The following is a 14,474-nucleotide window of genomic DNA, read 5'->3' on the forward strand; positions in this document are numbered from 1 at the left end:
GCAATGATAGACTGGTAGCAATGACAGCCTGGTAGCAATGATCACATACATGTAGCATCCAGACTTGGTTTCTAAATAGCAATCCTATCTAATAAAAGAGTAATATGCACATTGACCGTACCTTCACTACACCCACAAGCCACGCTCATCAGCCAATCAGGAGTGAATATGCAAATTAACCCAACCAAGATGGCTGCAGTCACAGAGCTGCAGCAAGCAGGAGGCTTGGGTTTCCCCAGCAATGGAGGAAGCCAAGCTTCCCTGCCGCCCTGGCCAGCCCAGGCCTACACTCAAGGCTACAAAGTTTCAATTATAGAAGATAAATAAATCCCAACAAAAATGGCGGCAGCCATGGAGCTGGAGAGAGCAGGAGGCTTGAGTTGCCCCCAGCGATGGAGGAAGCCAAGCTCCCGCAGCCCTGGCCTGCCTTAGCCTTCGCTACAAAGTTTCAATTATAGAAGATAAATAAATCCCAACAGAAATGGCTGTGGCCACGGAGTGAGCAGGAGGCTTGGCTCCGCTCAAGGCTACAAAGTTTCAATTATAGAAGATAAATAAACCCCAGATACCAGGGCCTCCGCTTGGGTCGCCAGGGGGCATGGCCGGCATGCAAACCACCACAGGCCCCTCGCCCAGGCCATCCCACACCCCAAGGGAACCCCCACCCTGATCCAGGACACCCTTCAGGGCAAACAGGCTAGCCCCCACCCCCACCCGTGCACCATGCCTCTATCCTATCTAATCCTATCTAATAAAAGAGTAATATGCAAATTGACAATCACTCCAACACACAAGATGGCTGCCCCCATGTGGTCAAAGATGGCTGCCCCCATGTGGACATAAGATGGCCGCCACAAGATGGCCAACAGGGGAGGGCAGTTGGGAGGGACCAGGCCTGCAAGGGAGGGCAGTTGTGGGCGATCAGGCCAGCAGGGGAGGGCAGTTGAGAGGGACCAGGGCCTGCAAGGGAGGGCAGTTGGGGGCGATCAAGCCTGCAGGGGAGGGCAGTTGTGGGGGACCAGGCCAGCAGAGGAAGGAAGTTGGAGGCGACCAGGCCTGCAGGGAAGGGCAGTTGGGGGAGATGCAGGCTTGCAGGGGAGAGCAGTTGGGGGGGACCAGGCCTGCAGTGTTGGGCAGTTAGGGGTGGCCAGGCCTGCAGGGGAGGGCAGTTAGGGATGACTAGGCCTGCAGGGGAGGGCAGTTAGGGGCAAACAGGCTGGCAGGGGAGCAGTTAAGCATCAATCAGGCTGGCAGGGGAGTGGTTATGGGGTGATCAGGCTGGCAGGCAGAAGCGGTTAGGGGCAATCAGGAAGGCAGGCAGGCGAGCAGTTGGGAGCCAGCAGTCCTGGATTGTGAGAGGGATGTCCGACTGCCCATTTAGGCCCAATCCTACCGGGATCGGGCCTAAACGGGCAGTCGGACATCCCTCGAGGGGTCCCAGATTGGAGAGGGTGCAGGCTAGGCTTAGGGACAACCCCCCCCCCCGTGCACGAATTTCGTGCACCGGGCCTCTAATATTCAATAAAATGAGCCAGTCTTCTCTGAAGAAAAGTTGGCTCCTGAATAGGATCAATGCTCCTGAAAGCCTTATTCATAAAGAATGACATTATTTGATCTGTCTAGTAATACTCCATCTGCAAGGATGTCTTGGAACTCACCCAGTATGAAAAAACCCTTTCTCCAGAGCATTGACTGCAAACAAATAAAGGCAGTTTAACTTTGTGGCTGCCTGAGGCAGTGGATAATAACTGAGGAAAACAATAAGCTAAACATAAAGCTTAAAAGGAAAAGTAGGGGCCCTGGCCTGTGTGCCCAATGACTAGAACATCAGCCTGCGCACCAAAGGGTTCAATTCTAGTCAAGGGCATGTACCTTGGTTGTAGGCTCCTCCTTGGCCAGGGCCCTGGTCAGGGCACGTACAGAAGGCAATTAATGAATGTGTTTCTCTCACATCAATGTTTCTCTCTGTCTTTCCCTCTCTCTTCCACTCTTTCTAAAAGATCAATAGAAAAATATCCTTGGGTGAGGATTTTTTTAAAAAGAGCATGTTGGGGGCATGGGAGGCAATCAATTGATATGTCTCTCTCACATCAATGTTTCTCTCCCCCCTCCCTCTCTAAAATTCAAAGGAAAAAATACCCTTGAGTGAGGATTGAAAAAAAAAAAAAAAAAGGAAAGCAGCGGAATGAAATGTTCACAGGGACTTTGAAAAGCTCTGACATATTCCTGGGAATTTGAAGGCCATGCACATGCACAGGGTTGTGCCCACACCCAGAGCTGTGCACATAAACACAAAAGACCTGAGAATTCCCTAAGCCCTCATCTCTGATGGACTTTGAGGCTCCGCACAAGCAGTAAGTGAAGATTAAGGCAGAATGTTGAAGGCCCAAACATGTATATGGAGCCCCTCAAAAAAAACTGGGAGACTTACTGGTTCCAGGTATCTAAGGAACTCTCCAACCACACATTATCTGACCACCAAGCTAACTGAGCATAGAGCACACAACAAAAATACAAACTTTACAGAATTAAGTCAGAAAAGTCACCAAACAGAAATGCAATAATAAACTCTGGGAAAGGAAAGAACTGATTTCCACATTATTTGAAATTACCAGTTTTCAACAAAAAAATTATGAAACACATAAATAAAATCCACACACAAAAAAGAAATCCATACACAGGAAGAAAAATCAACAGGAACTGTCCCTGAGGAAGCCCAGACATTAGACAAACTAGACAAAGATTCTGAACCAGCTATTTTATTTTTTAATATATTTTTATTGATTTCAGAGAGGAAGGGAGAGGGAGAGATAGAAACATCAACAATGAAAATCATTGATTGGCTGCTTCCTGCATGCCCCCACTGGGGATCAAGCCCACAACCCCGGACATGTGCCCTTGACCAGAATCAAACCCGTGACCCTATGTCCGCAGGCCGACGCTCTATCCACTGAGCCAAACCGGACAGGGCTGAACCAGCTATTTTAAATATTTAAGAACTAAAGGAAACCATATCTAAAGAACTATAGCAAAATATGAAAATGATAGAAAATATCAATAAAGAGAGAAACTAAAAATAAAAATTCTGGCACAACTGTAATGGCTCAGTTGGTTTGAGCATCATCCCGTGCATCAAATGGTTGCTGGCTCGATCCCAGTCAGGGCACATACCTGGGTTGGGGATTTGATCCCTAATCAGGGAGCAGAGTGAAGGCAATTGATCAATGTTTCTCTCTCACATCTCCTCTCCCCCCGCTCCCCCCCCCCCCCCGCTTCCTCTCTCTAAGTATGTCCTCAGATGAGGCTTAATAATAATAATAATAACAATAAATAAAATAAAAATTCTGGAGTTGAAAAGAACAATAAATAAAATAAACAATTCACTAGAGGGGTGCAACAGATTTGAGCAGCAGAATCAGTGAGCTTGAAGACAGGTCAATTGAGATTATCCAACCTAAAGAACAGAAAGAAAAAATAATAAAGAAAATTTAACAGACCCTCAGAGATCTATGGGACATCACCAAACGTTACCAACATATGCATAACTGGGAGTCTCAAAAGGAGAAGAGAGAAATAAAAGAACAGAAAACAGTATTTTAAGAAATACTGGCAGAAAACACCCCAAATTTGATTTTAAAAATCAATCTATAAATCTAAGAAACTCAACTAACTCCAAGTAGGATAAACTCAAGAGATCCACAAATAGACATATCATAATCAAGTTGCTGAAAAACAATAAAAAGATAGAATCTTAAAAGCAGCAAGAGAAGTGACTCATCATTTACAAGAGATCCTCAATAACATTAACAGCGAATTTCTCCTCAGAAATCATGGAGGCCAAAAGGCAGTGGGATAAAATATTCAAAATGCTGGGGGCAGGAGCGGGGGGCAGGGGGAATAACTATCAAACAAGAATTCTATATCTAGCAAAGCTATTATTCAAAAGTGAAGGAAATATTAAGACTATCTAGATAAACAAAAAATGAGGAAATCTGTCAATAACAGACCTGCCCTACAACAAATATTAAAGGGAGATCTTCAGGCTAAAATAAGACCTTTTATACTACAGTGACTTAAATCCACGTGAAGAAGTAAAGTGCACTGGTAATGGTAACTATTTAAATAAATAAAAAACATAGTATAAATGTACTTTTTTTACTTTTTAATTGAATTTACTGGGTGACAGTTAATAAAATTGTATGTTTTCAGGTGTACAATTCTATAATACATCATATGTATATTGTATTATGTGTTCATCACCCCAAGTCGTTTCCTTCCATCACCATTTACTCCCTTATGCCCTCTTCTACCATCCCCTACCCCTTTTCCCTCTAGTAATCACCATACTGTTGTCTGTGTCTGAGTTTGTTTGTTTTTGCTTAATTCCCTCACCTTTTTCACCCACTCCCACAACTCCCCTCCCCTCTGACAGCTATCGGTCTGTTCTCTATCTATGAGTCTATTTCTACTTTGTTAGTTTATTTTGTTCATTAGATTCCATATATAAGTGAAATCATATGGTACCTGTCTTCCTCTGACTGGCTTATTTCACTTACTATAATGCTCTAAATGTATTTTTTGCTTGTAGTTATTTTTTAATTTAGAAGAATTGAATAAAGCAAGAATTATAAATCTATGTTGATGGGCACACAATCTATAAAGATGTAATTTGAATGACAATAATGGCACAAAAGAGGAGGGAAGGGACAAAGCAATATATAATCAAAGTTTTTATACTGTATATACTATTATTGAAATCAAGTTAGTAATAATCCAAACTAGATTGTTATGAATTAAGATGTTAATTATAATCCCCAGGGCATACACTAAGAAAATAACAAAAATAATAGTAAAACTTTATACCATATACAAAAATTAACTCAAAATAGGTCAAAAACTGTTTTTTAAATAATTTTATTGATTTTTTTTAGAGAGAGAGGAAGGGAGAAGAGAGAAACAATGATATGAGAGTGCAACATAAATCAGCTGCCTCCTGCATGCCCCTACTAGGGATCAAGCCTGCAACTGGGCATGTGCCCTGACCAGAAATGGAACCAGCAATCTTTCTGTGCCCAGGATGATGCCCAACCAAATGAGTCATACCAGCCAAGCCAAAGACCTAAATTGAATACCTAAAACTATGAAAATATAAGGGAAAGCTTCATGATATTGGATTTGACAATGATTTCTTGGATATAACACCAAAAGCACAGGCAACAAAAGAAAAAAAGAGTTAAGTTGAATTTCATCAAAATTAAAAACTTTTGTACATCAAAGAACACTACCAACAAAGTGAAAAGGCATGGGAGAAAATATTTCCAAATCATATATCTGATAAGGGATTCATATCCAGAATATATTAAGAACTCCTACAACTCAACAATAATAAAAAAAAAACAATACTCAATTTAAAAAATGGGCAAAGGACTTGAATAAACATTTCTCTGAAGATATAATTTTAAAGGCCAACAAGAATATAAAATATGCTCAATGTCACTAATCCTATATAATAAAAGGTTAATATGCTAATTGACCGAACGGCGGAACGACCGGTTGCTATGACATACACTGACCACCAGGGGGCAGGCGCTCAATGCAGGAACTTCCCCCTGGTGGTCAGTGTACTCCCACAGGGCGAGCACCGCTCAGCCAGAAGCCGGGCTCATGGCTGGCAAGCGCAGCAGTGGTGGCAGGAGCCTCTCCCGCCTCTGCAGAAGCGCAAAGGATGTCGGACTGCCAGCTTAGGCCCAGACATCCCCCAAGGGCTCCCAAACTGCAAGAGGGTTCAAGCTGGCCTGAGGACCCCCCGCCCGAGTGCACAAATTTTGCACACCAGGCCTCTAGTCATTAGAGAAAAGCAAATCAAAATTACAATGAGCTATCACCTCACACCCATTAAGATGGCCACTATGAAAGCAAAATCAACAAGTTTGGTAAAGACATGGAGAAATTGGAATTCTGTGTTTTGCTAGTAGGATGTAAAATGGTTCAGCTGCTGTAAAAAATTAAATGGTAATTCCTCAAAAAATTAAACATAGACTTACCTTACACTCCAATAATTCCACAAAAGAAGTGAAAACAGGGACTCAAACAGTTATTTGTATATCCATGTTCATGGTAATACTATTTCACAATAGTCAGAAGGTGGAGTATCCCAAGTGTCCATTGACAGATGAATGAATAAACATAAAGTGATATATACTGGCATACACAATAGAATAGTATTCAGCCTTAAAAAGGAAGGACATTCTGACACATGCTACAACATGGATAAACCTTGAGGGCATTATGTTAAGTGAAATAATCCAGTCACAAAAGGACAAATTCCGTATGATTCCATTTATCTGAGGTACCTAGAATAGTCAAAATCTTAAAGACAGAAAGTAGAATGGCGATTGCCCTAGACTGAGTACAGAGTTTCAGTTTTGTAAGATAAAAAAAGTGGATGTTGGTGGTAATAGTAGCACAACGTGAATGTATTTAATGCCCTCAACTGTATACTCAAAAATGGTTAAAATGGTACATTTATGTAATGTATATTTTACTATAAAAATTTTTAAAGTACAGAGTGCCTTTCTGTAATTTCTACTATTGTCAACGAAAAACAAAAATGATCACCAATGTCCAGGACAGCTCATCTATATACATAAAAGCCTAAGCAACCATTCAACTGGTAGTTATGACACACAATGACTGCCAGAGGGCAGACGCTCAACACAGGAGCTGCCAAGTTGTGGTGACTTGGCAGCTGCGGTTCTTGAGTGACGCACCCGAAACCAGAGAGGAGGGAGCCCAATTCTGGGGTGTGGGTGCGTCACCCGAGAACTGCCCTCTCACAATCTGGGACCACTCGGGGGATGTCGGAGAGCCAGTTTCAGCCCAATCCCCGCACGCCAGGCCAAGGGACCCCACTGGTGCATGAATCTATGCACCAGGCCTCTAGTAAAACTATAAGCAAGTCTCATTGCACTACTCAAAAGGCTGGTTCCTCTGCTGGAGCTACTCAGCAATAGCAGTGTTTTAGTTTCCTCCTCCTTCCCAAACCCATCATTGAAGAAGGAATAAAATAGACCAATAAGTCTGAAAGAAGAAAAAATAAAGGAAGACTAATGAGAATGTTTCAGGAGCACTACCACTCTGTGGTTCAATTTTCTTAATCAGTGAAATGGAAAAAATAATGGTGCTTATCTTTTCAAAGGGCTGTTGTAAAGATTAAATTCACATATATAAATATGTAAGAGTGCTTAGCACAGTGATGGCGAACCTATGACATGCGTGTCAGCACTAACACGCATAGCCATTTCTGATGACACGCGGCCGCATTCCAAGGATGAAACATTTGCTGCTCCTGAGGATGAAACATTTGCGACTAGAGTCTTGGAGTTAGTTTTTTCCTCAAAGTGACACACTACCCGAGTTATGCTCAGTTTTTTGGCGAAGTTTGACACACCAAGCTCAAAAGGTTGCCCATCACTGGCTTAGCACATGGTAAGTGCCCTATAAATGTTAGCTGTCAATATTATTGCCCAGGAAATCTCAACAACATCTTGCTTCAACTAAAACCTTTATCTCAGCACTGTCTTGCTCTCTCTCATGAACACCAACTCTCTAGCTGCTAAAAGAGAAAAAAATATATCTATCTCCAGCTGGATCTTCTCAGTGGACACTACTATTAACTCAGTTATCAAAGGCTGACCTGAGACTCACTGTTAAGATTCCTCCTTCTCCCTCACCCTCTATATCTAACCTCTCATCAAGCCCTTATATACTCTCTTTTCTATTGAAACCATCCCTTCCTCTTTAACCATACTGCTCCTCCCCCCTTACTATAGGCTCTTATCATTTCTTCCAGGATTATTTAAGTATCTTTGATTGACTTTGGGGGTCTCTAATTTCAGCTCTCTCTGATCCATCCACAACTACTACAGGGATCTACTAGTATTTTTTTAAAAATCTAGCCCTAGCTGGTTTGGCTCAGTAAACAGAGCAGCCCTTGGACTGAAGGTCCCAGGTTCGATTCCGGTCAAGGGTATGTGCCTTGGTTGCAGGCTCAATTCCCTGGCCCTGGTTGGGCACATGCAGGAGATAACCAATTGATGTGTGTCTCTCACATCAATATTTCTCTCTGTCTCTCTCCATCTGTTCCACTCTCTCTAAAAATCAATGGAAAAAATATCCTCAGGTGAGGATTAACAAACAAACCAAAAAAAAATCTAATAGTGGGTATGTGAGTGTTTACAATGCTGACTTTAAAAATAAAATTTTTATATCTTCAAAATAAAATTTTTTAATTTAGAAAAGCTTTTAAATATCACTGGTCCCATTTGATTCTCTGATCGATCCTATCAAATTTACTGTTTAAAAAAATCTGAGGCTCAAAGAAGTTAGGTGACTTGCTCAAAGTCACACCCACAGAAGTAAAAGAGCTAAGCTTACAACTAAGGCCCTTCAGACTCCTAAACATGTGGACTTTCCTGTATCTGTGAGTTCCTCACATGCCTAACCCAAATACCTCTTCAGAGTAGGTGATCCATAAATATCTGCTACTTTCATGTTTACTGACACTTTCAACCTGTCCTACAGGAATTTCCACTGCTTTGTCACACATCCTATATAATAAAAGGTTAATATGCAAATTGACCAAACAGCTGAACAACCAGTTGCTATGACGCCCACTGACCACCAGGGGGCAGACACTCAATGTAGGAGCTGCCCCCTGGTGGTCAGTGCGCTCCCACAAGGGAAGTGCCACTCAGCCAGAAGCCAGGCTCATAGCTGGCGAATACAGCGACGGTGGTGGGAGCCACTCCTGCCTCTGTGGCAGCACTAAGGATGTCCAACTGCTGGCTTAGGCCCACAACCTGGGTATGAAGGATCCCAGGTTCAATTCCAGTCAAGAGCACATACCCAGGTTAAGGGTCTAAGCAGCCATCAGTCGGACATTCCCTGAGGGCTCCGGGACTGCAAGAGGGCGCAGGCCAGGCTGAGGGACCCCGCTTGAGTGCACAAATTTCATACACTGGGCCTCTAGTTACATTATAATACCAGGCTGGCAAGGGGGAAGGGTTAGGCCAGCCTGCCCTGCTCCCTATTGGGGTGGGGGGGGGCAATCGGGGTGGGGCCGGCCAGGGGGAGGGGCCCCAGGCGATTGGCCAGCTGGCCCCACCCACAATCAGGGTATTGAGTGCCGATTGGGGCCCAGATCAGGCTGGTTGGCTGCCACAGTGCACATCATAGCCACCTGTTGTTCCAGTCGTTCAGTCGTTCCAGTCACTGGGCTTTTATATATATAGATGTTTAAAGGACTTCAAAGAATCCTATATATAGCCCAGAAAGAAACTCACTACAGACTGATTCATTTGCCTGACACCATAACCATTATTGCTTGTCTCATTTTCGGTTCTTATAAGTGTATTTCTTTTTTTTTTTTTAAATATATTTTATTGATTTTTTACAGAGAGGAAGAGAGAGGGATAGAGAGTTAGAAACATCGATGAGAGAGAAACATCGATCAGCTGCCTCTTGCACACCCCCTACTGGGGATGTGCCCGCAACCAAGGTACATGCCCTTGACCAGAATTGAACCTGGGACCCTTGAGTCGCAGGCTGACGCTCTATCCACTGAGCCAAACCGGTTTCGGGCTATAAGTGTATTTCTAATAGCACATGATCTCACTCATCTAGGGGAAATAATGAACAACATAGACTGATGAACAAGAACAGACCCAGAAACAAGGAGGCATGGATCAGAATGCCGGGCCTCAGAGGGAGGGCAGGGAAGGGTGGGGGTAAAGGGGAGAGATCAACCAAAGGACTTGTGTGCAAGCATATGAGCCTAACCAGCGGTTAAGGACAACAGGGGTGTGGGACATGTGTGGGGAGGGGTGTGGGATGGGAATGGGGGATGAGGACAAATATGTGATACCTTAATCAATAAAGAAATTTTAAAAAAAAAACAGCAAACAAACAAACAAACAAAAAAGAATCTTATATATAAAGAGCTAATATGCAAATGATCATCACACCCTTATGCCATAAAGCAGGCATCCTCAAACTACGGCCCGCGGGCCACATGCGGGTGTTTTTGCCATTTTGTTTTTTTACTTCAAAATAAGATATGTGCAGTGTGCATAGGAATTTGTTCATAGTTTTGTTTAAACTATAGTCTGGCCCTCCAACAGTCTGAGGAACAGTGAACTGGCCCCCTGTTTAAAAAGTTTGAGGACCCCTGCCATAAAGGCTCAGACACTCAACACTGGGGAGAGAGGAATGGGAACCAGCCAGGCAGTAGCCCAGGAGAGGGACAAGCCGCCTGCCCCGTGGTTCCAGGTGCCAGCGGCTGTGCCTGCCCCTCGGCCCTGCCTGGGAGAGGGACAAGCCATACGCCCCATAGTCCCCTATGGCTGCGGCCGGACTGGGCAAAGCTGGCCTGGGTCCTGGGTGCCTGCGGCCGGCCAGAGGGAGGGAAGCCCGGGTCCCAGGTGCCTGCAACCAGTCGGAGGAAGGAATCCTGGGTCCCAGGTGCGAGGCAAGGCAGAGGCAGTTAGGGGCAATCAGGCAAGCAGGGGAGCAGTTAGGGGCGATCAGGCAGGCAGGCAGGTGAGCAGTTAGGAACCAGCGGTCCCAGATTGCGAGAGGCAGTCGGACATCCCCCGAGGGGTCCCAGATTGGAGAGGGTGCAGGCCAGGCTGAGGGACACCCCCCACCACCACCACCGTGCACGAATTTCGTGCAGCAGGCCTCTAGTCACTGTATAAAGTGAAAGAGACTTTCCTTATCTAAACTTACTTTTCCCCGAAAAAGATTACTAGAAAGGGATAAATGGGGATAGGGGTGGTCCAACTAATAAAGGACAGATCCAATTAACAGAATCCATTCAGAGAAGTAGATTCTATGGATGCTACCACCTAAGAAGAAATGAACCTGAAACAGTCCACATGCTCAGGAATAAGAGTATTTAAGATAGCTGGGGCATCCGCTAACTTCCAAAACAAACCAAGAGATTCATTTCAGGTATACAGCCCAATAAACTTTTCATCTCCTCCCCCAAGTATCCATCTTAAAAACTAAATAACTTGGACCCTAGCTGGTTTGGCTCAGTGGATAGAGCATCAGCCTGTGGACTAAAGGGTTCCAGGTTCAATTCCAGTCAAGGGCACATACCCAGGTTGTGGGCTCAATCCCAGTAGGGGGCATGCAGGAGGTAGCGGATCAATGACTCTCTCTCATCATTGATGTTTCTATCTCTCTCCCTGTCCCTTCCTCTCTGAAGTCAATAAAAAATATACTTAAAAAGTAAAACAGACACACACACACACAAACAACTAAATAACCTGGGACATCCTAGTCATCATTTCCTCAGCAGTCCTGATCTGAATCAATTTTTGCTCTTGCATCAACAATTACGCATCCAAGTGAATCTTTCTGTAGGTTATAAAAACTATCCTTCAAACAAATATATACTGAGCAGCAATCCTGGGCACTGCACTTTGCTAGGCTGAGAAGAAATATAAGTAAAACTGCAGTCCTTGTAAGCCATATAGTAAAATATGAGAAAGTGTAAAATGACAACTCAAAAGACAACCAGAGGCAAGAACAGGCAGTCTCAGCTATGAAAAACCAATGTCCTTGACCCAGGTTTTGAAAGACTTGCTAAAATTATACTCTCCCATCCCTCCATGGTTAGCAACTAAGTTCTCTATCCTCCTAACCTTTTTCTGCTGCCACTTTCTTTCTCCTTTAGTTCCTAGAGGTCACAGTACGCTAGAAGGATCCGGACTGAATCACAAGAAGGGCAGTAGCTCCCATAAGGGTGCTCATTAGTCTAGCAGTCCTTCCCTACTTCATTCTTCATTCATTCATTCAACAAGTATTTATTGAACACCTATGATATGCCAGACACTGTACGAGGCAAAGTGAAAACGACAGACATGACCTCAGTCTTCGTGCAGCTTTCACCTTAATAATCTGTAAGAGTATTCCACTTAGCTGTAGTGAAAAACTGACTTACTGATCTCTGAAACAAACCCAGGAAACCTCAGAATCCTAAAGGGCCGCAGATTAACGTCCTCGTTTTTCACGTAAGGCTCCTGAGGTCTGAGGGGGACTTGCCCGACGTCACACGGTACCTCGGAGACAGAACAGGGACTGGACAGAACCCTGTCTCCCGGAACTCAAGTCAGTGCCCCACGTGCTGCCGCTCCCTGAGGGGAAGCGGTCACAGGTGGTGACTGAGGAAAACCAAACTGCACCGGATTTAGACCCGATGTCACTCCCCCTCTCCTCCTAAGAGGGTAAAACCACGGCCAAAAAGGTTAGAGGGAGGTGGGAAGCTGCCTCAGTTTCCCCGCAGAGAGGCGGCCGCGCAGCCTCGCCGCCGCACAGACTCCCCCTGTGCACTTCCTTCCAGCTTCTCCCACCCCGTCCTCTCCGACTCCAACCCTGGCCCGCGGACAACCGCACAAAATTATGCCTTCACTCACAAGGACTCGCACCAGCAACGCCATGTTTCCTCAACAACCATTTCCGGGTGAAGGGTGAGCTTCCGGAGTCCCGGCTGCCGCGACGCCTTCACTGGGTCGTCCTCTCCCGGCGTCCCCAAGCCAGCGGGCGCCAGGCAACGGCGGCGCAGGCGCACAAAGGCCGCTGCCAGGATGAGCGCGCGCTTCCCTGGGTGCGCGGGACCGGGTGAAGCAAGGCTGTCGGCCGGGACTGTCCAGGGACCCGCCTCCCTCTCTCTCTCTCTCTCTCTCTCTCTCTCTCTCTCTCTCTCCCCCCCCTTTCTCCTCACCCCTCCCCCTCTCTCCCTCCCTTCCTCTCTCCCTTTTTCCCTCCCTCTCTCCCTCTCCCCTTCTCCCCCTCTCCCCCCCCCCCCCTCTCCCACACCCGACACTCACGGAGGCTGAAATCCTCTGCAACACCGGCCTTCCTTGACCTCTGGGTTCGGGGTTTTCATAGCTCTCTCCTACCCCTACCTCAACCAGCCTCAGTACTCAGCGCCCTCTGATCAGAACCCCTCCTTCCCAGACTTGACTCCCGAGAAGATCCCCCCTTTTCACTGGGGTTAAAAGACCAGGATCTTGGGAGCTCCCTTAAAAGAAGGTGATGATATTGTCAAGAAAGAGGTTTGAGTGATAGGCCAGGAAATCTATATAGTGAAGAATATAAAGAGAGGAAGAGGTTGTTAGGAAAGAAGAAAGAGCAAAGGAGTAAAAGAAAATGCAATGAGCAAAACTGAAGGAGAGTTTAAAGGATAAGAAAATGTTGGTCAGACAGTGATATTTTTTTAATTTAAGGTTTTAGGGTTAGAACTGTTTGGAATGATGACAAAGTGCAGGGGATGACTATGGAAGAAAGTGAAGGCCTCGAGTGGAGGCCTTCAAAGAACTGAGAGCTCATGATTTAGGATGGGTCCTTTACTGAGACATTTAGGTTACCTAGGATGGTGGATAAATTTGGAATAAAGAGGCCTGACACCAAAGTCTCCACCACCAGGGCTCATCAGCTCCTTGTCCCCTAAACACTCAGCCTGAAGCCCCAGCAATTTCCATGGTTCTCTCAAAGCTCCCTCTCCCTCACTACATTTCTTCTCTCCCTTTACACTGTCTCTACCCCTCAGAATTTTCATACTTCCTTAGAGGCATCACATTGAAATTCAGCCACTTATTAAAAATACATTTATTTGCTGAGCACTTATCATGATTCAGGCTCAGATCTAGATGCTGAAGATACAGTAGAAAATAAAGTTCCAGTAAAGGGAGAGAAACAATAGACAAACAAATATAATCTGATGTCGGGTATTGGTAACTGCTAAGCAGGATAAAAATAAAAAGTGAGAAGGCAAGGTGCTATTTTAAATAAGATGATCAGGCAAAAATCTCCCTGAATTTGATCAGAAGTATGAATGAAATGAGAATCTGGCCCATGTCAATGAGAGAGTGACCCATGTCATTATCTTGGAAAAGAGCTTCCTTGGCAGATAGAACAAGTACCAAGGCCCCAACATGGAGAATGCTCGGTCTTCCCAGGAAGAGCAAGGAGGTTATTATGGTTTGAGTCAAATGAATAAGAAAGAGTATGGTAGGAGATGAAGTTGACAAGGTGGCCCTAGAGGCCAGATCTAGGGGACCTTGTAGGCCATGATAAAGACTTTGGATTCTGTTCTTAGTGTGTACTAGTATAGGTATAGAAAATTACTGGAAGCATATACAAGAAACAGTAATGGTGGTTATAATTGTTAATTCTGAGAAAGAGGTTTGGGAGACAGGTTAGGCATGGAAGGTAGACATTTTTTACTATATATCCTTTTGTCTTATTTGAAGTTTGTACTATATCTATATAATTACCTTTAAAATTGAAATAAAAAATATCCATATCATTCTCAAAATCTAATTCTGGGGGAAAAAAAGTTTATTCATTGGTTTTATGGAAAATACAAAGACGTAGAACTTGGTCCAAGCCTTCAAGAATATTAG

General features: G+C 44.6%; 1 protein-coding gene across 2 annotated transcripts in view; it reads right to left on the reverse strand.

The window, feature by feature from the left end:
* Positions 1 to 12,562, reverse strand: part of LOC103293341 (ubiquinol-cytochrome-c reductase complex assembly factor 1) — a 127,716-nt gene extending 115,154 nt beyond the window's left edge. The window contains exon 1 of one of the 2 annotated variants that reach the window (XM_008149687.3): positions 12,483 to 12,562. In XM_008149687.3, coding sequence (XP_008147909.2) covers positions 12,483 to 12,506 — 24 coding nt within the window. In that variant the 5' untranslated portion in view covers positions 12,507 to 12,562. The remainder of the gene's footprint in view (positions 1 to 12,482) is intronic. The other variant, XM_028157865.2, reaches the window with a different exon arrangement.
* Between the last annotated feature and the right edge of the window lie 1,912 nt (positions 12,563 to 14,474).

This window comes from Eptesicus fuscus, chromosome 12 (genome assembly GCF_027574615.1).
Source record: "Eptesicus fuscus isolate TK198812 chromosome 12, DD_ASM_mEF_20220401, whole genome shotgun sequence".
NCBI lineage: Eukaryota > Metazoa > Chordata > Mammalia > Chiroptera > Vespertilionidae > Eptesicus > Eptesicus fuscus.